This window comes from Protopterus annectens, chromosome 1.part0 (assembly GCF_019279795.1).
Source record: "Protopterus annectens isolate FY-2018-M chromosome 1.part0, PAN1.0, whole genome shotgun sequence".
Lineage (NCBI taxonomy): Eukaryota > Metazoa > Chordata > Ceratodontiformes > Protopteridae > Protopterus > Protopterus annectens.
The window spans coordinates 1716887616-1716912322 of record NC_056725.1 but is presented as its reverse complement, the minus strand read 5'-3'; the positions used below and the strand labels follow the sequence as shown (position 1 = coordinate 1716912322).

Below are 24707 nucleotides of genomic sequence, written 5' to 3'. Positions count from 1 at the left end.
ACACTTTTTGGACCCAAGGTTAAAGAAACACTTGCCAAGAGTGAACAAGATGGTAAGACACTGTCTACTATAGGAATATGTTTTCCAGTAAAGCAAGATTCTATTCCAGGAATCAAAGGGGAGGGTAGAAAATGTTGTTCAGGAAATTGTAGGGTTTTCACTGTGACACTCCTGGGGATAGACCCCTTCCCCTGAGGCAGAGGGGGAGGCAACTCAAATCTACATCACTGCAGAGGTGGACGACAAAATCAAGGTTTCTGTAGCCCTTCACTGAGAAACCTAAGAGTGCCTCTACAGGGTTACCTGGCTGCTGCACTCTGGAGGCAGTCGGGGGGGGGTGCTTAACCATACACCTTCAAGCCTGGCAAATCATTACTTCATATTCATGGGTGTTAAAGATAATCACAAGAGGCTATACCATATCCTTTTTGTATCCTCCAAAGAAATTATTAAAGATTTCTGATACTCCACCAGTTCAGTTGGAATCTGCAGCAACAGAAGTGTCAAAGTTGCTAGGAAAAAAAAAAAAAAAGAGTCCTCTAACAGGTCCCCCAGATGTGTTATAATCTGAAGTCTGTTCCTGGTACTTTTTAGTTCCAAAAAACACAGGGAATCTCAGGCCAATATTGGACCTCGGCCACCTCAATTAATTTGTCAAACAGATGAAATTCTGGATGGTCATGGTGCAGTCCATATTAATTCTCCTGAGAAAGGATGATTGGATGTGCTATATAGATCTCCCAGATGCCTAATACCACATAAAGATTCAAAGGAAATAGCAAACTCAGTCAGCGCTATTTTAGGCAGAAGGAGGGAATTGTGGATAAGAAAGCAGTTAGAGACTCAGCTCCAAAGCTGTGGAATAAGGCTGTGAAGTAGGATCTCATCAGATCTGACAGCCTATATGTTGACCTGTGCAAAAGTGAGAAAACATGGCTCTATCATTATGGTAAATACATAGCTTTCGTTTGTCTTGTTGTGAGGAAAAATCTGCTTTAAATAACTTAGTTTATTCTATTATGCAGGTCACTACTCATTGTTTACAGTGTGTATTTGACTCTGTTGATACTTCTTCCAGGACTATTGCCACTGGTTCTGTTTTGAAGAGGTTTGCATGGCTGCATTCTTAGAACATCCCAAATGATGTTAAAATGAGGATTTTAAAAAATCCTACTTGGATAGAGATTTTAATGTTTGGTTTCTGCACTGCAGATGTGATCAAAAAGTGTGACTAAATTGGCAAGCTGATTCAGGAAATCTCTCTAAAGATTTTTCAGCCCTACTTTTCCAAATTTTCCAAGAGGTTTTCTATCTCCTCGTCAATTTTTGGCAAAAAAAACCCTCAGAATAAACAGTCAAAAAATACAGGTAAACAGATTTTTAAGGAAAAAAATGGCAAGGGGTTCCAAAAAGACAGTCCAACAAGTTTGATTGACTCTTCAAGAGACCTTGTGAACTCCTCCCACTCTGGCCCCTTTTTTCTTCCAGAAAGTCTGAGTCTCCATTTTTCTCTTTGGCAATAAATAGTTTCAGACAAATGGGTTCTGAAAATCCACCTTCAAGTTTACAGACAGCAGTGGCAGGAAATTCCTCCTTTCCAAGGGGTCATTTCTCATCCACCAGATCAGACTCTCTTGTTTCCACTGGTCTTCATCACATGCTGTCTGAAGGAGTGATAGAACCAGTTTCTCCTGCCCAGGTGGGGAAGGGTTTTTATTCAAGGATGTTCCTAGTCTTAAAGAAAGAAAGAAAATTCTTGGAGACCATTTCTGGATTTTTCTTTCCTAAACCTGTTTGTGATAGTGCCCAAATTCAAAATGATGTCACTTCATAATCTAATAACCAAAAAACAGGCAGTTCACTGGAGCTAGAATGTAAAAAATCAAGTAACAGAGAAAAACATCCAGGTGATGTTGACTCAAAAACCAAGAATAAAAAATGGTTGTGATGATGTCTTTTGACAAACTCGCTTAACCTAGTTTAGCCATGTGGCATTGCATGATTTTTATTCCTGGATTAAAGAGTCTTCTTCATTTTTCATTCTTGGTTTTTGAGTCAACATCACCTGGAAGTTTTTCTGTGTCACTTCATAATCTGTTATATCTATTCCTTTCAGGTTTCCAGGTATCACTAGACTTAAAAGATGCTTATCATCACATCCATGTTTATGTAGATTTCAGGCGTTTCTTAAGATTTTGTGTGTCTGGATCACACTATCTCTCTGCCTAACCATTTGGACTATCCACTGCACCATGAGTGTTCACAAAGTGTCTTGCTCCAGTTGTAGCGCATTGCAGACTACAGGGTATCCACATGTTTCTATATTCAGATGACCTGCTTATATTTGCAGAGTTTTTTCTTCAAAGTGTCAGGAATCTGCTTCTTGGGTGAGAGATCTTTTACACACTCTAGGATTTCAAGAGAACATTCAAAATTCTTTCTTGACTCCTTCAAACAGGATTGTGTTCCTATGATGTCAACTAGACACCTCAGTTCAAAGAGCTTTTCTCCAAAGAAAAAAAAAAAACAGATACTTATCTTGATATATGTCTAAGGTTTTCCACTCAGGCTTTGGTCACTGTGAGGGAATACCTCAGGATTTTGAGTCTTATGGTATCTATGGTTTTCATGATATCCCTAGCAGGGTTCCACATGAGAAAGGTACACTGGTATCTAAAATCTCTTTGGTCCCAGTATCAACATCATTTATGTTTTCAAAACCCATTGCTGGGGTTTGTCTAAAGAGAATTTTTTTGGTGGGGATAACCGATAGCCTTACATCTAGGTCTCCCCTTCTCTCTCCTTGCTGCATAGCAGTTAGTTAGCATAGATGCTTCAGACTTTGCTTGAGAAGCAGTTTCAGGAGGTATAAAAATGGGAGAGGGGCACCAAGGACAGATGCCAGTACCTAAATATTAAGAATATGCTTGCCCTGATCAAGCCACTCAACTCTGTGAACCTTCTTTGATTTCTGGGACCTCTTCAAGTGGTTACAGAGAGTACAGCAGTCATGTAGTACATCAGCAAGCAAAAGGGAACCAGGTTGTATCCCTTTGCAGACTAACCATGTTATATAGCTTTATAGCACAGTTTCACTCTACAGGCATCCTACGTTCCTTCAGAGCAAAACTGTGTGGCAGACAAGGTGAGGAGGACCAGGGCAGAGTGGCACAAATGCAAATTAGATCTGGGAATCTTCCAAGACTTGATCCATCTGTGGGGAGTTCCTCAAGTAGATCTGTTTATTTCCCCTCTGAACATCAGCTGGCATGATTCTGTTACAGGACTCCATGCAAGAAGGCCTGGAAGACAAATACCTTTTTTTTTCCTTAGACAGGGGGGTTCCTGCATGATTTTCCATCCATTCCACTAATATCCAGGGTACTTCTGAAGATTTAGAAGGAATTCCCCAAGGTAATTATGGTGACTTGCTTGATTTTCCATCCATTCCACTAATATCCAGGGTACTTCTGAAGATTTAGAAGGAATTCTCCAAGGTAATTATGGTGACTCCCTCCTGGCCCCAGCAACTGTGGTTCTCACTTGTTTTGGAAATGGCCAGGGGCAATTACCACAACCGTCTTCACAGACTAGATTTACTTGCACATGAACAGGGGTGTTTGATACACCCTGACATCAATCAACTTCAGTTGATTGCCTGAGTGATAGGGTCTTAATTCGTTGTAGGCCTCTGTTTACTGAGGATGTGCAGCAGGTACTAATGGAGATAAAAAAAGCCTGCCACTAAGAAATCATATATTAAAAATGGAAAGTGTTTTCTAGCTTGTGCCAGCAACATAATGAATCCCCATTCAGGGCTAGTTGTTCTTTTGTTCTATAATATTTGTGTGAGTTATTATCCTATGACCTTTCTTATTCCTCTGTCAAGGTTCATTTATTGGCTATTTTAGCATGTGTGCACATGGATCCTCCTTTTCAATGTAGTCTCATGTCAAAATGTTTTTGAAAGGTGTTTTATTTAAGAGGGCTCCAGGAAAATGGAAGGACCTCCTGGGGTTCTTAATTTTGTGTTAGAGAAAAGCTAACACTTATTCCATTTGAGCCAACTAATCTGTCCAACTTGAGGTACTTAACATGGAAAACAGTTTTGCTGATGGCTCTGACCTCTGCAAGAAGGGTATCTGAGTTATAAGCTGTTATGGTGAGTCATCCCTATCTCATTTTCCATAGGAACAAGGCTTCTTTGAGAACTAATCTTTTTTTTATGCCTAAAGTGGTATCCAGGTTTACTTTAAGCCAAACTATCTAGCTCCCTGTTTTCTTTCCTGATCCTAAAAATGAGGGAGAAAGAAAACGCCATAACTTAGATGTCCACAGACAACTCGGGTACTGTCTCGACAGAACTAAATATTTCAGATGTTCGGATCAATTGTTTGCTACTTATGAAGGCGAGAATGTACAACCTGTGTCCAAATAGACTATTTTCAAATGGTTGTCTAAGTCTATTACCATTTTCTATTACATTTTTATAGCCACCATAACCAAACTCTAACAGGTGGGGGTCATGGCCTACTCTTCCATGGCCTTGACTTCATATATGGCTTTTAGGAAAGTGTTGGATTCTAGAAGTATTCTAGGAGCTGCTACTTTGTTCTCTGTAAATACTTTTACAAAGGGTTACAAGCTTCATTCCTTCTCTAGGTCCAGATCAGGCTTTGCTAGGACCATTCTCCAATCTGTTGGATTCTTCTTCTTCCATATCAGAAATGTAGTTAGGTAAGGTAATCTACCCATATAGCTAAGGCTACTGCAGCAGTGATCAATATGATAAACATACTAGAATTGTGTAAGTAAAGCTTACCATAAAAGTATTTTCAAATGACCACTGCTGCAGTAACTGCTCCCCCCCTCCATTTGTCTTGTTTTTCAGTGTGTTTATTATGCCAGGGTGTTGACATCGTAGCATTGACCTTTCAGGGCTCAGTCTCCCTCTCTGTGCTGGCAGGAAAGTTCTAAAGGGCTTCATGCCCAAACTTGTCTATTAGTTAGCTCAGCTGAAGCTGCCTGACAGTTTGGTCATGTGGACCATGGTCTAAAGCTTTTGAAGCTGGCCAACCCTTATAACCTTGGCAGAATATAATCTTATATAGCTAAGGCTACTGCAGCAGTTATCATTTGAACATCTACTATTATGGTAAGCTTTACTTACACAATTGCACTTCCTCTGTTTGCAGTCAGAAACCTATTATGGTAAACAAAGGTGTAGCTAGCTATTCTGGTGCCTCCCCCCAATCTAATCTCCTAAAATAAGGAGCAAGCCAGATCTGTTCTTTCCAATCTGCACTCCTCAACTCTGAGTGGATGATAAGAATCAATAAAAAAGCTCTTCCTAAACACTAGCAAACTGCTTGCTACATTTAAATGTAGTAAGCAGCTGCTACAGTTTTTGCCACACATGGAGCTCTAAAGCACTTTAGCTCAGACTATAAAATGCAAATAAATAAATAAAACCTATCCTTTAATTTTAAAATGTTGGAAACTACTTGCTACAGGTTTGCTGTTTGCTACATTTGTAATAAGCAGCTGTTCCAATTTATGCTGCAAGTACTACTTTAGTTCAGACCATAAAGGCAATACCGGCATTCAGAGATGAATGCCAGTAATTTTGTGTTCTGGGTGGCTGCCCACTTTGCCCCACCTTCTGGTAGTGAAACAGTTTGAGCTGGTATGCATGCCACCATATCAGATATTACAGGAGTTGTTCTGAATGTTTTTTCCCTTATTCAACAAAAACTGATGTGTCATTGAACAGGAACAGAGCTTCTAAAAGCTAGAGATTTCTCTGAGTCAAGTCTGTAATTTAGGAGCTTCTGTCTCAAGTGATCACAGCTGCCCATTGTAGGCTTTTATCTAGGGTGGAGTAAAAATAAATTACTAAAGAATGTATGTCCAGCTGATTGTCTGAGGCACAGATCTTGTAAGAGACTGAATTCACAGAGAGGGCTGTCAGTCAGTCTGTCCGGACAACTACGGGTCATGAGCCCATTGTTTTTTTTATTTAGAAATCTCTAAATTCTCTCAAGTTCAGTGATGTGTTTAACCAAATGCATGCTAAAGGGAACATTATATTCAATAACAGGTCTGATGAGATTATGAGTTGGAGGGGGTGGGGGTGGGGGGGTTAAGGCTTTTTTGGATCTAGAAGAAAATCCTTTGGAAATTTCTTGACCTGAAGATAAGGCTTTCTAAACTGCTGTGAAGATATGATCATCAGAAGATGAAGAATTATCAACAAGAATGCCTGGGTATTTACAGATGATATTATTTTGTACCTGATAAAACCAGAAAAGGACATTTATGTGTTGTGGAACATTTTGAGACAGTCTCAAGACTTTTTGAGATGCAAAATTAATAAAGATAAAACAAAAGCAATAGCTGTAATCTATGTACCCAAACATGAATTGGTTCATCAATGCCCATATTTATGGAGACATGATAAAATTAAGTACTTAGCAGTATGGGTTAAAAAGGATTCTGTTATGGCAGCTAAGAATATGTGAGAAGAGACTAAAAAGATAATGGAAAAACTAAGATAATGGAAGTTCTGTTTTATGGATATGGATAGCAAGATACAAGCAGTGAAAATGTTTTAGTCCCTTTAGTTTTATACGCAGGTCAGGCATATTTTTATCAACCAGAGGAGAAGTTGTGGATAGCAATTAATAAAGAATTGAAAGATTTTATCTGGGAGAGTATGAGGGCAAGAGTCAAGTGGGATAAGTTGATCCTTCCAATAGAACAAGGTGATTTGGGATTACCTGATTTGAAAGGGTATTTCGAGCTACACTATTAAGGCTTCTATATATAGCAGAAGCAGAAAGCTATAATTCAAAAAGGAAGGGGGTGATGATGACACAGGGGGAAGCTCAGGAAATGAGGAGAGACTGGGATTTCCTTAATGAGAATAACAGTAGACATAACAGACGATTGTATTCATAAAGTAGCAGAAAGTACTCTAATAACTAAGCCAACACTGGAATGGGGAAAGAAGATTCTGCCGATAGTGATGTCTGCATTTAGGGATACATAGAATAGGCATGAGGTCCTGGAATTTACTGGAGAAAACTGGCACAGGAACCAAGGTATTGGGAGCAAATAATCTGAGAAGGAAAGGTAATAGAATTTGAAGAGGCCTAGAATACAACTGGACTGCACAATAGAGATCGCCTTCCCTAACAAGGATTGATATCAGAATATAGGCAAAGAAAAAGGAATAGCAGGATCCCAAGTGAAAGGCGAGCAGTGACAGAATTATTACTAGAATCTAGAAAAGAAGCTGCTGTTAAAAAAGTGATAATTCATAGGGCATATAATATATTGTTTGATAATTATAGGAATCAATCAGAGGAGGTTAGAAAGGATTTGGAAGAGATATTGAATAAGCATTTCACAGATAAACAATGGGAGGATATATGTGTGGCTCACAAACATATAACAAAGTCTAGAAGATTTAGAATTGTAATGGCATTAAGATGACTGTATTCTATGCTCTTGTGAATGCAACCAGTGGAGCGAGTTAGATTAAAGAGTTTGTTTGTTTATTTTGTTTATTGACAATATTTCATTTTCTTCTATTGTTGAACGCATTTATTGTATTTTAAATGTTGTCATAGATTCTCTGCAAAATGTTATCTGTATTTTTATTCATCATATTTTGCTTTTGTTGATTTTGTACACTGAACTGTTTCTACCTTTTTTGCATTGCATTTAATCCTACATTGTTTCTTTTTCATTTTTGTTAAATCTTTGATTATTTTAAAAGTAGTTACTTAACCAGTAAGGCATCTGGTTCATTAGAGGCAGAAAAAGAGTACAGTGGTTCTAAAGTTTCCCATATGGGCTTGGCCCCCAAAACTCCTTACTCAGATGCATTAATGCCATAGTAGGAAAACTGCAAAGAAGGGTTAAATATGACCTGTACTGCCAATTCATCCCAAACCACCTCTGTAGAACTGTCATCTCTACAACACAAAAAATACACCTGCAACTGCAGTTCAAACAACTCAGTCTAAACTAAGCTGTCACAGAAATAAAATGTATATTAAAAGACATTTCAACAAAATTGTCAGAAACTATAAACTCTTTGAACCAGTAATTCAGTTTTTTGGCTACCATAGAAATCCACTTGATGAAACTGCCATTAGTAGAACATGTTCCTTTGCTATGCCACAGCTTGCATATCTAACCCATCAATATCCTCCACTGAATTTGTCCCTGCTTTTCATTTTCCTCTTAGATGTTGTCCTCTACCTTGCATACTCATTCCTTATGCATGCTTTTCCCTTGGCTACATAGCTGTACCTGCATTTTTTTGCCCCGTATCCTAGTTTATCACTCCCTTATCCTGTCTACCTCAACTGTGGCTTGCATCCCAGTCTCATTTGCCCCTTACCTACTGTTCTGTCTAATATTCTCTGAGTTACCACTGTCAGATGTCCCTTACGTTATTTATAAAGCCATTCATAATCTGATCCATGCTGTGAAGGGCAAGTTAATATTCACTCTGCTAGAGCACTGTGACCTGCTCTTGGGCCTCTGACTTTACCTACTTGTTCTTTTAACATTTAAAAGTTCTTCTTATGCATTCAGAATTATTAGTGATTGCAGAGGTTTGTCCTGCTTAAAATTGCTGTATTACCCAACAAAACTAGAGATTCAGAACTCCTTAACCCTTATTAAGGTTGTGAATTATTTTTTTGTTTAGGGATCCATGTGCCTGTTCTGTTCTTGTCCTACTTGATCTCTTAGTGGCATTTGACCCTGTTGATTGTGGTATCCTGATCAACCACCTGAGGTCTTTCCTTCTACCTCTTGGGTCATGCCTCAAGTTTCGTATTAAGTTAGAATTTGTTTTATTCCCACAATTTGGGCAGACTGTCAGGAGATTTAGTCTTGGACCTATTGTTCTTCAGAACTGTTATGCTGCCCATAAGGGATTTTATTGGGTGAGGAGTTTGACATTGCTACGTTGATGACTCTCAGCTTCACTTCTTTTTCCCTCCTGATTGGATGGCTTGTGTAGATTTTTTTGACAGGCAGTTTAGAGTCCCTTCAGTTTTGATTGTTAGCCAGTTGTTTGGAGGTTATTACATCTTGAATTGAGGCCATAGCTGAGCAGTGTGTACCGCTTTGAGAAGCTTATCTACTGTTCTGCTTCCTCTGTTCTTTCCTGATGGCACCAACAGAATAGGTGTGTAATATGGTATTATTCCGGATGATCATCTGACATATTAAAGTAATTCCTGCTTCCATTTGAGGAATATTTCCAGGATTATATTTTAAGAGGATGACTCTATAGTCTTTAAGTGTTTAATCCCTTCCCACCTTGAGTATTGTATTACCCTCTATCACAAGGCTCACAACACTCATGTTTGCTTGATTATGGCTTGTGCAACACTCCACAATCAAACTACTCATCAACACACTATGTCTGTATTGTGGAAATTGTACTGACTCCTTATTTGATTCCACATTCTTTTCTAAGTTTTGCAGTTTTTTATTTGTCCCTGCAAAAAAACAGCATCCCTTTTACTAGAAATAACTTATTATTCCATACTGCCCTTCTTTGTTATTGTGCTGTTCCTCCCATGTGCTTGTGGTAGTCCTCCAGATGTGATTTGAAACATCTAGTATTCATGCATCCATTTACTTACCAGGTTTTATGACTGTGGAATCTACTGTCCTAATGGCTTTCAGAGCTGTTCATACTGTTTTTCTTTAAGAGTTCCTGTAAGTAGTACTTTTTTAATCTCAGTTTTAATGAGTACCCCCCAGACAAGTCACATGTGTTATTTTAACTGTCTGTTGCTCATTGTTTACATATAACTTTTGTTATTGTTTGATTGTTTTTGGTATTTATTGTATTGTTTTTCTTTCTCAATATTATAGTAGTAATATGTTTTAACTTTAATAAAGTTGTAGTTGAAACACTTTCTTTATTCTCTTGTTCCTACTGTTCTTCCTTTCCTCAGTATTACTGAAGGCTTTGCATGCTTCTTAATGTCTTAAGCTTGCTTACAATACCCATTTTTCTGCTTTGTCCTTTTTTGGCACTGTTGTTCTCATATTGGTCCTTTGGTTCCTGGTGTAGATTAGCCATACACTTAAATTTCCCATTTACTGCCATAGAGCTGAAAAGGCCTGTTGGAACACTATGAACCACTAGTGACTGCAGATCACTGCAGTACTTAAATTATTGTATTACCAAGAAGTGATGAACTGTTTATTTTGAACTGCTACCCTTACACCAGTGCTTCTGCTCTTCCCCTTCACATTTTCCTTTAATTTTAGAACAGACAAACACACTGTGTGAGAGGTGTAGATACACAATGTCATTGGAGGCAAAGCACTCACATACACACTGAAAAAATGCAAACCAGGTTGTTAGCGTTACACCAAAAAAAACACTTACTACCAACACTAAGGGACAAACACATAGACCAGCATATGGGGAGATACTCACTTGTAATCTACCCAGACCCCAAGATCTCCTGAAAGGGGCTTTCAGTGGCCCTGCACACACTCAAAAAAGACAACATCTCACAAAACATATAACTCTGAAAATCATAGTAGCCCCGCTTCCAAGCCCATAAGGTAACACACCACACACCCAAACATTCTAGTTATTGGAGATTCCATTATAAGACATACTGATGTCCCCCTTACCAGGCTAAACAAGGAGAGGTCCACAGTGAGGTGTCTGTCTGGAGTTAGGATCCACCTGATCGTGCATGCACTTAGGACTTTAAACCATATGTACCAGTATGACACAGTCATAGTCAATGTGGGCATAAATGGCCTAAGACGTACCTCGCTCTCTGAATGCATGTCCCAGGTGGGTATGAATCTAGCTTTGAGTAGCATTCTACCTTCACCTATGATGATGCCACAGTACCAACAAAAAATGACTGACTTCAATAATTGTCTTAGTTTCTGGTGTCACAACAAGGGGATCCAATATCTGTCAGCCTGGGGAGACATTATTGACAAACCACAATGCTTTGCCAGAGATGGTTTGCACTTGTCACCACTTGGCTTCTGGCCACTTTCAAAAACTTGACGTAACCCAGTTGTGCCTTTTTTAGGCCATGCCAAGTCATTAAACCCTCCAACATAACAAAAATAACTGCTACTCAATGCTAGGAGTCTAAATAAAAAAAACTGCACCCCCTGGAAGCACTCCTCACCCTGGAGAATGCAGATGTATATGCAATCACAGAAACATGATTCAGAACCAGAGTGCACCCCAGCTATCAAAGGCTACAATGCTTTTTATACATTTTGATCCCACTCAGCTCAGGATAAAACAAAGGGAGGAGGTTTCTCAGTGTTTGTAAAGGGCAAGTGCACTATTAGACTGATCCATCAGCATGACTCACTTGAGCTACTCAATGCCCAACTAAGCATAGGTGTAACCACTTATCATATCCTTGCTAACCACAGATCCCCTAACATGAGTCTGGGAAACCACACCTCCTACCTAAACCTACTGGAATCTGTTAACATTCAGCCTAACACAATACTTATGGGTGACTTCAACTACCCCTCCATAAACTGGGAGACTTATACAACCTATAATTCACTTGCTCAGAGGTTTTTGGACTTCATCAATGCAAACACCCTAGAGCAACTAGTTAGCTTCCCAACTAGAGGCACAATATCTTAGACATAGTAATCACGAACATGGGGGGATGCTGCTCCCTCCCATGCATTAACTCCTCCCTGGAAAGATCTGACCACAAAATTTATTTATTTATTTATTTTTATTTTTATTTTACATTTGTTGACCGGGCTAGTCTAGCTGGATACATGTCCTTTTTCAGTAGAGGCCCGGGGAGAAAAGCTCCAACATAATGAGAAGACACAATACATTTACATGCAGAAGAAATAGCTTTAACATAAAGATGAAAGAAAACAGCAGTCTATACATACTGATTATAAAACATTCAGATAATATGTAGATAGTCTAAAACATGGTTACAATGTGAAGCCAAGAGGTTGAGATTATAATCTCTGAAATGGGGATGAGACTAAGGTGGTATGAGATCTTTGGGTTTAGTCTGGTTTAGGACAAGGGCATAACCAGTGTGACTTGAGGTATTCTTTAAGATTATTTTTGAATTGATGAAGCAAGGTCATAAGTCTTAGGTTGTTTGGAAGGGAATTCCAAGCCTTTCCGATGGAGTTGGCATAGAGAGCATCACCACCTGAATTCTTAGAATTCTCCTTTAGTATTAAAACTAACCTAAAACCCCCATTAAACTCCAAACCTGTTAAGAACTTTGCTAAGGCCAATTACCTCAAACTAAGTGATAGCTTATTAAACTTCCAAGCCCCTCCAAACCCAGATAACACTGAGGCCTAGTCTGAGCTGCACACAGAATCGCTGTACAACCACATTCATAGCTGCATAGTGGAGGCAGTACCTGTCCAAGTCAAACCTATGATTACTGGCAAAAATAAACCAATCCAGTGGACCCCTAGCATAAACATGCTATTCAGCAAAAAGAAAAACATTATCTCCAAAGCAAAGAAGGGACAGACAAATCAGTGCAAAAAGACACTAACCTGTTGAAACAGGCAAATTAGAGAGCTGAGCAAAGATAGCCTCCCAGGTGAAAATTAACCATAAGACTGTTTTTAATTATGTTTGTAGCCTCAGGGGAAACACTCAGCAATGTGCTGAGTTAATCATGAATGGCAACACTTGCACCCAGCCTGAAACTATAGCAAACATGCTGGCCGACAAATTAATTTCAAATTTACCCCCATCACCTCCTAGCTCAACCAAAGAAATACCTGCAACCATTCCCCTACCAGTCATTATGAGGGAACAGGTCTTTACTGCACTTGCTAAAGCCGAATACACAGCCTACACGGGTCCCGACAGCATTCCAGGATGATTTTTAAATAGCTTAAAACAGAATCTATTATGGCCACTAGAAACCCTCTTTAACCCCAACCACCAGACAGGCTTTGTCCCAGAAAAATGGAGAACTGCAACAGGTGTCCTTCTGCACAAGGTGGGCCCATCAGCTGATCCAGGGAACTGCAGACTCACAAGCTTGATCAGTCTTATTTGCAAGGCCATGGCGAGAATTATCATGGACCTGATCAATAATGACATATGAACTCTGCAAAAACTGGGCCAGATCCAATTTGCCTTTGTCAAAGGGAGGTTTTGCATGTTCAATTTGCTGGACTTCTTTGAGAAAGTCACCAGGGCCATGGATGAGGGTAAAATGATACACACCACTTCTCTAAACCTGGTGATAGCTTTTGACACAATCCCCCACTTGAGGATCATAGATAAATATACTGAGTTAGGCATAAACTCCTAAATCATCAGATGGTTCACCAACTGGCTTACTGACAAGAAACATGTCTGGATAATCCACTTCTGATAAGAAACCTTTTACTGGAGGTGTCCCACAGGGCTCGGTGTTGGGACCCCTCCTGTTTGGTATATACTTCTCTGAAGTGAAGGCCGATGTTGGGGGCCTTTGGCTCACGAAAATCATTGATGATTGTAAGCTGGGAGCAATCATTGAATCCCCTAAACAATGCTGACATCCTACAGATTGACTTAAAAGTGACAAAAGACTGGTGCCAAAACCATGGTCTGAGACTAAATGCTAAAAATGCATAATCATACCCTTCGGTAAATCAGATATTCCTACAAATTATAACATTTGTAGCACACCCCTAAAGGTAGAACAAGTGGTGAGGTACTTAGGAACACAGATAGATAGCAAACTAAACTTTGACCACCAGGTAGCTGCAGTAGTGAGGAAATCCTTCTGTGTGGGTCAACTTATAAGTAAAGGCATGACATCAAGATCAAAGGAAGTCACAGTGCCATTTTACCTGGCCCTCATCTGGGACATAATCAAGTACAATGCTCTCTTCTGCATGTAGCTAATCAGGCACTTACACCAAATGGAGTGGCCCCAGAGGTATCTCACTAAAAAAAATTACAAAGCATGAGACACGTCTTATGCAGACCAACTAAAGGCCCTGTCCCTTTACTCTGTCTCATATCGTTTATTGAGAGGGACTTATGCTTGACCTATAAGGCATCCTGTAATCTAGCCCTGATGAAAATGTTACATATTCGCAAGAAAAATTATACAAGGGTAACGCATTCCATGAACCTGAACCTTGTTTGTGACTCTAACAGAACTTACTGGAGAGACAGATTCATATCCCAAAGGTTACCTTGTCTATGGAATAAACTTCCCATCTTCATAAAACAAAGCGTGCCCCCTACTCTCTTCAAAAATAATTTGGATAAATGGAAGGAGAACCATAAATTCCCTCCTGGGCTACTGCCCATGTCCCTTATGCACAGAGACAGTCTGTAGAATGACTCAGGGCTCCAACACCCAAAGACTCACTACCCTGATACTACCCCGTCCCATATCTGTGAAATTAAAATACAGTATTGTCATATCCTGGGTATTACTGGCTAGGCTTGTAAAGGCCCTTGTGCCATTAGCCTAGTAATCACCTATAAACCTATGAAATAGGATTAACTAAAACCAAGAGTATGTTAATACTTAAGGCAGTGACAGAGAACCTGCATCAATCTGTTCATTTCACAGTATTTTTCTGCCAAGAAAACATAGGGAATATTTCATGCATATCCTAGTTATGCAGAAAACAATTGATATTACCTGGACTGAATAACTTCTATTACTAAATCTGAACTTTATACTTTTATACAAGGCAATCAGGTTTAACAGACTCTAATCACACTGTTTTAACTCATTCAAGCATATAGTGCCTTTTTTTGTATACCTTCGGCTCACACCCCTATTTATTTTATTTATTTATTTTTATTTTATTGCATTTGTTTATCAGGAAAGTCCACTGGGCCTAAAAGAGCCCATTTTCAGTGGTGGCCTGGAGAGAAAAGGTCCAACAAGAACATAGATAGAGAAAAAAATTAAACATTAATTGGTACAGAAGTAGAAACAGTGTTACACATAGTGATTGCAGTAATATATACAGAATATATACATAAAAGCAGGAATTTAGTTGGCTTGATTATAGTAATATAGACATAATATATACCTAAAAGCAGGAATTTAGCTGGATGCCAGATGAATTCAATCAGAGAGGTATAAACACAGATATATTAATCAGCATTATTGTATCAGTATCAACAAGTGATGAAAAAATAATAAATATGGAGAAAATATCATCAGACAGTAGTAGCAAAAAGCATAGGAGTTTAGTTATCATATAAAGAGAATGAAGAGGATAGGTTATAGAGCAGGAACATAGCCAGGAAGAGTTGAGATGACTTTTCAGTATTTGTTTGAAGGTGGTGGTGCTGCCTGTGTTTCTTATAGAAGGTGGAAGTGAGTTCCATAGTTTGGTTTGGCAATGGTGAATGAATAGAGGAGTTGACCAGCAGGTATGGTGGAATTTTCTACTATTAGTGGTGCAGCGGCAGTGTTGTTGCCTCACAGCAAGAGGTTCTCCCATTTGATTCCCAGCTGGAGTGTGGGGAGTGCCTTCTGTGTGGAGTCTGCATGTCCTTCCCGTGGTTGGGTGGCATTCGAAAGACATGCGTAAATGGGCATGCCTTCGTTGAAGGTTGGACGTCGAGCTGGCACCTCGGCATTCGTGAAAATCTACTGCCAATCATTAGCGGACCGGAGTTCCGCTGTGGTGATCCCTAACCAGGAAAAGCCGAAAGACAAACAACAACAACAACAGAAGTAGATGATTTTCAGATCTTAGTTGCCTGCTGGGTTAGTATTTGGCAAGTAGAGTCGGGAGAGCAGGACAGTCTGGGGATCTATAGATTATTTTGTGCACTGTAGTTATTTGGGTGAATGAGAGATGATGGGGGAGTTCCAGCCAGCCTAATTATTTCAGTGAGTTACAGTGGTGGGACAAGAAGTTGGCCTTGGTGGCAAATTTGGCTATTTTGTTGTAACACATATTAAGTTTGGATTTTGTAGAATTTTGGATATTAGTGAGGAGAGGAGCACCATAAAGGAGAGAGGGTAATAAAAAGGTTAAAAAGGTGGTTGCAATGGTTTGTCCAGTAGAGAGGCTAAGAAAGTGTTGGTGCCATACTGAGCTTAGACCAGTAGCTGCACAGACAAGGGCTAAAGGGGGAGGTGTCTCTATATAGATCAATGATAAGCATACCTCTAGGTTGGCCAAACAAGATGACATGTGTCTCCATTTATCTCCATATTGCGTCCAGATTTTTTTGGGGGTTGGCTTCTTTAACTCAGTGACTTACCAGTGAATAATAAGCATTATTAGACAGAGCAAGGGGTTATTAACAAAATGATACCAAGAATGTTAATGTAGGATGTCCTGCAGCAGGGAAGTTAATCACTGTTCATCCCTTATTATTCATATTTATGTTCATATTTTCATACCAGAGAGTCCTTCATGATATTGAGGGGTATGGTGTGATATTCCATGGTGGGAGACAGGAAAATTCATTGTCTGTGTCCTTTCATATCACATTGTACCAGAGATATTGTTAGTTGTTTGGTAGTAATTATGAAAATAAATATTTCCATATGTACTTAATATTTCAAAAAGCAAGTGACTTACAAACTGTCTCATGACATCAGGTGAAACCTCATATGTTGTTGAAAAACACTGTCTCGGAACTTGAGCAATGTCTAATGTTATTTATACTGATAATTATACAATGACACATGTTCCATATTTCTGTAAATATCTCAATAAACATGCACTCATAGAGGAACTTCTTGTTGTTATATGAAAGTTTTTGTCTGGTTAATAAAAAATGGGTACTTACGTATTATCGCAACCACATTTCAAGGTTGGATAATACATAAATAGCGATTTCTTCAGTGTCCAAAAAGTTTCTAAGAGCAATGTTTACATTCTGTCCCTATTTTGTGCATCAGTTTTTCACAAACGTGATTCATTATTTGGAAACAGCAGGGCACAAGGGATGCATGACCTCAGAATGAGCTAATGTCTTAAGGGATTCCGTATTTACTGGTCTTTTTATTTATTTATTTTTTTTGTAATGTCTTGGCCTCCAGATAGTTTCCCTGTTTAGCTAAGTGAATGATACAAAAGGACTGTAGCATTCGTCTTTAAGGTACACTTTTCCTGTTTACTTATTTTTAGCCTGTGAAGCAGCCTGCAAATACCTGCAAAGACCTGTGGGTTTGTTTGTAGAAGCATTTTTATGTTATGTAGTAATGTGTACGTCATTAAACATGTCTATCTCTATGTGGAAAATCGCATGCAAATTACTACATGTAGAAGGAGCACTGGAAAATAAAAGTTAAAGAAATTGTTACCGCTGCTACTGGCAAGCTGCTAATGTATGCCTTAATGACATCTTGCATTCAGTTGCAGCTTGCTTGGAAAACGGAGTAACCCTTTCGAAAACATATTTATGAGCATCTGTATGCACTGGTTTATTTAGGCACCGAGAAAATTCTTCCCTTTCCATTGATTTCCAATTTGGTATTTTACAGACAGTGAAGGAAGACATGCAGGGGGATTGGCAAAATAAACTGGAAAACAATGGAATTTTTTTGGCAACTGAGGTTAAGTGCAAGTACTAGTCCAGGTATTAATGATTGCTGTTCCCTAATGCCTGTTTTGAAATACAAATCTACTATTTTAACATGACTTTTTTAGTTTCTGATTTTAAATCACACTGGACCTTTAAGTAGTGATGATGTCACTAATTTTAATTGATGGGAGGTGTTGTTTTTTACACTATTTAAACTACTTGTAAAGCTGCATATGTTTTGCTGCAGTCCTGAATTTTTATGAACGAAATCGCTTGACTGGAGATTTTTTACTTTTGTACTGAGTTTTTAACTGTGAAGTAGCATTAATCTTGTCCTACTACAGGTTGTTTTCTGGGCAATTCTTTACGAGGTATTTTGTATTTTCTAAGTTTATTTTTCAGAAATACAAGATGTGTGTAGGCTGCTAGATGTTTGACATTCCACACCACTTAGGTGCTAATGCATTAAGCGTCATGATAGGTACATTTTTTTCTGTGTTGTGCATGGTGAATATTGAGATGAGTGGTAAAGCCACACTCTACTAGAACAGCAGCAATCTCTTGTTTTCATTGTAAAGGTTTTCACTTAGGATGTATCTGAAGTATTTACATGGCAAGAAATTCACCTGATTAACAAAACTGTAATCTGTTTTCTTAGCCCTGAGTTAAGACAGTAATTCTTTGGGCTGCTTTGATATGTTCCCTTCTCCCTTTGGATTTATAAGGGCATTGACTGAAATACTGCCCACATGGGTTGGGAGGGTGGCCTAATGGTTAAGGTGTTTGCCTTATAAACACAAGGTACAGGGTTTGAATCTCACAAGGGATAATTGACTAGGCTTAAAATGGCCTACAAGGGCAGTTAGCCTAGTACTAATCTATGATGTCTATGATGTCTATGATGCTTTGAGTGCTGAATCACTCCTTGAAGCAATACAGCCTAAATTAGTGACACATTAAACTTGCCATTAAATATTTAAGAGACCGAGAGAATATTGCAGTTGTCAAGAGACAATAATCCAAAACCCAGTTTAGATAGCTCTGTAACCTTCTCAGTTGATTCTTTTGTTCTTATTTACACATTTTTGGTTGTACTTCTTACTAAGTTAAGGGCACCATGTTTAGTATTTAAAAACTGAAAAGAGTATGAGCCTACATTGATTATATACTGGCAGGCATGAGTAGGCACCAATGATCTGAAATACAAGGGGCCTAAAATTTGCATGCTGGCACAAAGTACTACTTGGAAATTTTCAAGCCACTGAAAGAACTGATAAAGGTAATAAGAAAACTGAAATAGCTTGAATGCTGCAGTAATCTCTCTCTTTCTTTTTCAGGCCTATTGTTAATATGAAGAGTGTCACCTGTATTTCATTGCATTGTCAGAAGCCTAATGATGATTTTCCTTTACTAAATGTATCTGTTTTTCTCCCTGTCTCTCTCTCTCCCTCTTATGTTTTGCTTTGCAGAAGGGATTCACATTTGTGGCAGAAGCTCATACTGGTGATGCACCTCTGCCTGCTGGAAAATGGAGACTCCGCCTCATTGGATCTTCTGGCCCTCTGCCAGTTCTTTCTCGTGAACCCATCAATAACTCATTTGCAGTCAAGGAACTTAGAGACTACTATGTCCCTAATGAAAAACAAATACTATTCAGGTAATGTTCTAAGTGTAAATTAGACATTTTCAGTAATTTTAAGTTATTTTAAATGACCTATCAGCCTGCTGTATAGAATATTGTTTTGACTGGAGCCTGATGCAGGGGTGATCATTGCAAAACCATATTTATTTCAATAGCAAAGTTTCTTCATGGTATGATAATATTTGAATTTCAGCTTCCTAATGAAAGCATAATTGTTTTGTGATCACCTCGCAATATAGCAATTACAAATCCTTGAAAACATTTGAATGTAAAACATGTTCAAAATGAAAAAAGAAATCACACACAAAAGCTTTTTGCAGTCACATCACCCCCCCCCCACTTATTACTACCTATATATTCCAACTCCGAGATCTCAGTGTATTGCAGAAAATGGAAATCCCCAAGATAGACTATTCTCAGTATTTAGTTTCTTACTGTGTAGTGCCAAGTATTAGAACTTCATGTTGCATTCTGTGGAGCACTACTGTTGCATTTTTGGATGCTGGAATAAGATATGTTTTAACACTGTTAAGCTGTTAAACTCTATTCTGGTACTAGATGATTAACAGAAGCTGCCACAGAATAGCATCCAAAACATTTTTGTAGCTTTAAAAGTAGTAATACACATCACCATCACAGAAAAAAGTATGGCAGAGTGAACTATCATACAGCTTTTAAAGCCATTTATTCATCATGGAGACGCCTAGCTAGTATACTGGGGCATCTAACTTTCCAAGTACTACAGATAATTACAATCTGCTATCTTCAATCAAAAATCAGTTGTTATGCATGCTCAACACTGATGTCAAGTGTGAAGATAGGTGAAGGCTGCCAGCCTAGCCAGATAGACTTTTGTAAATATTAATGCAAGCCACAGTCTTTTTCCTGTTAAATGTGAAAATACTGCATTGGATATTGAACTGCAAAAATGTAACAACAGTGCACTCTGCTGTAAGAAAGCTAAGTCAAGCATTTTATGACCGTCTTTGATGTCAAAATTCGGAGCCGATATGTCTACAGGGAGGCATCCTGCCTATTGTTTTAAGACCAGAGTTAATGGCTAGAATTTGCATATATAAATGTCCTTTATTGCTCTGGTTTCTGACCAGGTGTGAAGAATGTAAATGTAGTTTCTGTTAGCCTGGGAACACCAGAGAAGTGTGAAGAATGATGTCATGTGAAGCAGCTCTGTGTTATCAATTTAAAGAGAGAGAATCAGAGCTCAGAGCATTTTGTCTTGAGAACATCCAACATCACCACCACTGCTTTGCTCTATGTAAGTTATTTAAAACTGTGCTTTCACTTAGAAATAGCTAGGAATTAGGAAGATTAGACTAGTTTGTTTTTCTGTGATGTCAGAATATTTGCTACTGTATTATTTTAAACATTTCTCTGATCTCTGAATTCTTGACTAGCACTGTGTAATAAGAACTATTGTCTTCTGTTTTTATTATTTATTATTACATATTTTTAAACCTTTCAACTGTGGCTGTGTTATGTAGAGTTAATTTAAGCTCTAGAGTACATTGCATGTATATACTGATACTGTACCAAGTCACTCTAATAAGCCTTGCCTGTTCAGTCATGCTTACCATTTGGTTAATAATATTGCACAGTAATAATTGGACACCCTTTCAGAAGGGCCTTTGAGTAGCTGATATTAGTGGGTGGTGGCAGCTGCTACTACCTTTTAGACTAGGCAGAAAAGGGGCACAGTTGGAGAACCTGTGCCAGCCTTTCCCAGAAATGTCTGTGTGGTTTTATATAACTCTTATCTCAAAGTGTATGTGTGCCAGCTACTTGGGGAAGGGACACGGAGCACTGGTTTGACAGAGGGTGCCCCTATAGCTGTGCCAGTGGGGAGTCTTACTGGGGACCTGGAGAGAAAGGGAGAGACCAACCCCAGGCTGACTGTGATCTCTGTGTGCTGTTAAGGGAAATTGTACCTTACTGTGTGGGTATTTATTATCCTTTCCCTATATGGATGCCCTTCACTGATGTTAGTGGTGAGGAGTGAGGCTCCTTGGTTGCTGGGCCAGTGCATGGGCATCACATATTAATTGTTGGCAGTGGTGGGATATCCACACCACATAATTGGCTGGCAAATACTAATTGGCTTGTAGTGGTGTGGGTAGAGTGAATTCCTGTAGCTTGGGTAGAGTGATCACTGAAGGTGTTTTGTACTCTAAATCAGCCACGCAGTGAATACTTAGTTCAGATCACAATTGTTTTATTTCTTTTGTTACCTTAGTTAGTCAGGGAGAGCAGGCAGCATGTGAGCAGAGGAATACGGAAAGCTGACAAGGAGCCAGCTTGCTGGGATGTGCCAGGCTACGGGACTGGTGCATGGAAACTTGACTAAGGCAGACATGATTGCAGATTTGGTCACAGCTGTATCAGAAAACAGCAACCAGTAGGACGATCAGACTGGCAGTGGAGATGTACCACCCTCAGAGAATGGGCAGCTCAACCTTTCAACAGAGGACTTAAAACTCCATCTGGAGCTAAAGAGACTTGAGTTGGAGGCCAGGCATTTGGAAATAGAAGCAGCTGAGAGATTGAGATGTCTGCAGGCTAAGAAGAATGAGAAACTGCTACACCTGGAAGCTGAGGAAGATGAGGCAGAGGCAGCATAACAGGGAGATGCTGACTCTTTGCCAGAGTCATGGGGGTAAGGGGAAGGGAGTAAGTGGACTCCAGAAGCACAATGTCAGTAAATGTTTTCCTCAGTTTAAAGAGGAGGATAATTTTGATAGTTTCATTCATATGTTTGAGAGGGTATGTAAACAGTATGATGTTGTCCAAAGGTTCAGGGTACGGTTCCTGACCCCCTTACTCCATGGTAAGGCTGTAACTTTGTTGTCTAAAATGTCTGATGTTGACTGTTTTAATTGCACTGTTAAGCATTGTTAGAATGTTTTATGCTAACAAATGAAATTTATAGGAAAATGTTTTGTGAGCATAAATGCAAGGCAGATGAAAGTGTGTCTGAATCAGTTGCTGAACTGAGCACTTATTTTCATAGTTGGGTGAGTGGATGTCAGGTCACCACTTTTGAAGGGCTGGCAGACCTTTTGGTGAAGGAACAAGCCCGTTAGCACTTTGCCTGAGGGCATGAGGATCTGGTTAGCTGATGGACAATGTGCTACTTCAGATGAGTTGGGGAAGAAGGGAGACCTATACCTAGCAAGCAGGGCATCCCTGGACAGGAAAGGGACCCCCAGTACTGCTCATGGGTCTAAAGGAGTCCATGGTGGGCAGCACAGACTGCCCCAACAGAATCTGAACTACCATCTTGCAGATGTCCTGATAGGGAAGGATTTGGATGAGGCAGTACCATATGCTTATGCAGTTACATGCAGTCAGGCTTGGAGACCAGCATGTGGGTCTGGTAGCCTGGGGGAAACCCAGACAGACTGCATACTTGCAGCCAGGACTGGTGAAGTAGTTACTTCAGGGAGGAAGCCACTCTGTAGCAGTGAGACTGAATGAGCCACAGCTGCTTGTGGGTACTGATGTTCCCTTGGACAGAGTGACTGCAAAGGTAGAGGTGAGTAGTAGTACCCAGGCTGACAGTGAGGCACCACTGTCAGAGGTTGCCAGACATCCTGTGGAAGGGGTTCTGGATAGGGTTACAAAGAAAGAGATGAGACAGGCTCAGCTCTCAGACCCCACATTGCAAGGCCTGAGGCAGGTAGCTAGGGAGGCACCTGATTCTCAAGGGAAGTGGGAATCTGTATACTGGGACAAAGGATTACTGTATAGAGTGGACCAATGAGGGAGGGCTAGAAGGTGAGAGAGTACAGCAGTTGGTAGTGCTTAGAGCCTACCATCTGGTGCTTCTATCCCTAGCCCATGATATTCCCTTTGAAAGTCATATGGGCATAAAACGTACCAAGAGATGTATTATGCAGAACTTCTATTGGCCTGGAATTTCCAGAGATGTAACAGGGTAGTGCAGGACCTGTGAGCAGTGCCAAAAGGTAGGCAAGGCAGGGGACAATATGAGCTCCTTTGATGCCTTTGCCTGTGATTGAGGAGCCATTTCAGGGGGTAGCTATGGATATTGTGGGGCCTCTACATACCCCAAGTTCCACAGAGAAAAAGTATATCCTAGTGGTAGTGGATTATGCTACACGATACTCTGAGGCAGTGGCTCTGTCCTGCACTGAGGCTGAAAATGTGACAAATGCTTTGTTAGAGATTTTCAGCACAGTAGGTTTCCCAAAAGAAATACTGACTAACAGAGGTGCCAATTTCATGTCAGGGGTTGGGAGGGTAGCCTAATGGTTAAGGTGTTTGCCTTACAAACACAAGGTACAGGGTTTGAATCTCACAGGGGATAATTGGCTAGGATTAAAATGGCTCACAAGGGCAGTTAGCCTAGTACTAATCTATGAACCTATGAACCTACTGGCTTGTCTGTGGAAGTACTGTGGGGTGAAGCACCTGAAGACCACCCCCTACCATCCCCAGACTAATGGTCTTGTTGAGAGGTTAAACTCAAAGTCCACACTACAGGCATTTGCAGACCAATTCAAGAGGGAGTGGGACAACTGTTTGCTCCATCTGTTTGCTTACAGAGAGGTTCCCCAGGAATCCACAGGTTTTTCACCCTTTGAGTTACTGGGCCAGTGCATGGGCATCACATCGAGTCACTGTTTTTGACATCCATATCTTGAGCAAATAACAAGTCAGTTGTGACTGGGGATCTGGTCATAACACTCTATATTTTTACAGCAATATTTTAATTTCTCTGATTTTTAGTTTTGCCTCTCCAGGTCTCAAACTGCATTTCCCCTTTACTATTAGTTTAGTGCTGTTTGTAGTTGTGGTACTGTGGTAGCCTTCACACTTTTACTAGCATAGATTCTTTATAGTATATTCTCACAGGTTATAAGCACTACAGTCTTTACTGAATGAATCACTGCAAAAGTGTATGTGTTGTCAGCCTGCACTGTAACCTAGAGGGAAGTATTTATTTCAGACATGTTCTGCATAATGCTGGCAATTTTTTTCACCTGACTTCTCATCATTTCTTTCTTCTGAGTTAGCTCGGTAACATAGAGCAAAGCAGCAAAGGAGGTCTGACTATGTCACATGTCATAAGGTCTTTTAGTGTTCCATGCATTTAGTGTTCCATGCATTGGAGGAACTTTACAAGGGGAATGGAAATGTGTGCCTATAGCTTGCTTACCAAACCATTGGGTGAAGATGTATGTTTGCTTGTCTGGGATGTATGCCTTCCTATACGAGTCTCTTGTGAATATCCAGGACCTAGCAAGAAGTGTCCTATTTCTAGTGAGTGAAGGGCAGCTGTTTAAATGAGCAGGAGGCAACCCCATGTTGTTCACACCATGTCTCACCCTGCAGCAGTTGCCATAGTAAGCTAAGAAGTTAGATACATACAGCAAAAGTCCTATCTGCCAAGGATTAAGGCCCATCACCAATTGTTGCCCCCACTGGCACTGACAATGGCTGCTACAGCTGGGAAACAAATGAGCTCAT

The 24707-nt window shown here is 39.8% G+C and overlaps 1 protein-coding gene across 1 annotated transcript in view; it reads left to right on the top strand.

Moving 5' to 3' along the window:
- ADGB (androglobin) overlaps window positions 1–24707 on the top strand; it is a 4124629-nt gene that overhangs the window by 3061418 nt on the left and 1038504 nt on the right. Inside the window, exon 27 of the mRNA XM_044074542.1 lies at window positions 19027–19214. Within this exon, the coding sequence (XP_043930477.1) occupies window positions 19027–19214 (188 nt within the window). The remainder of the gene's footprint in view (window positions 1–19026; window positions 19215–24707) is intronic.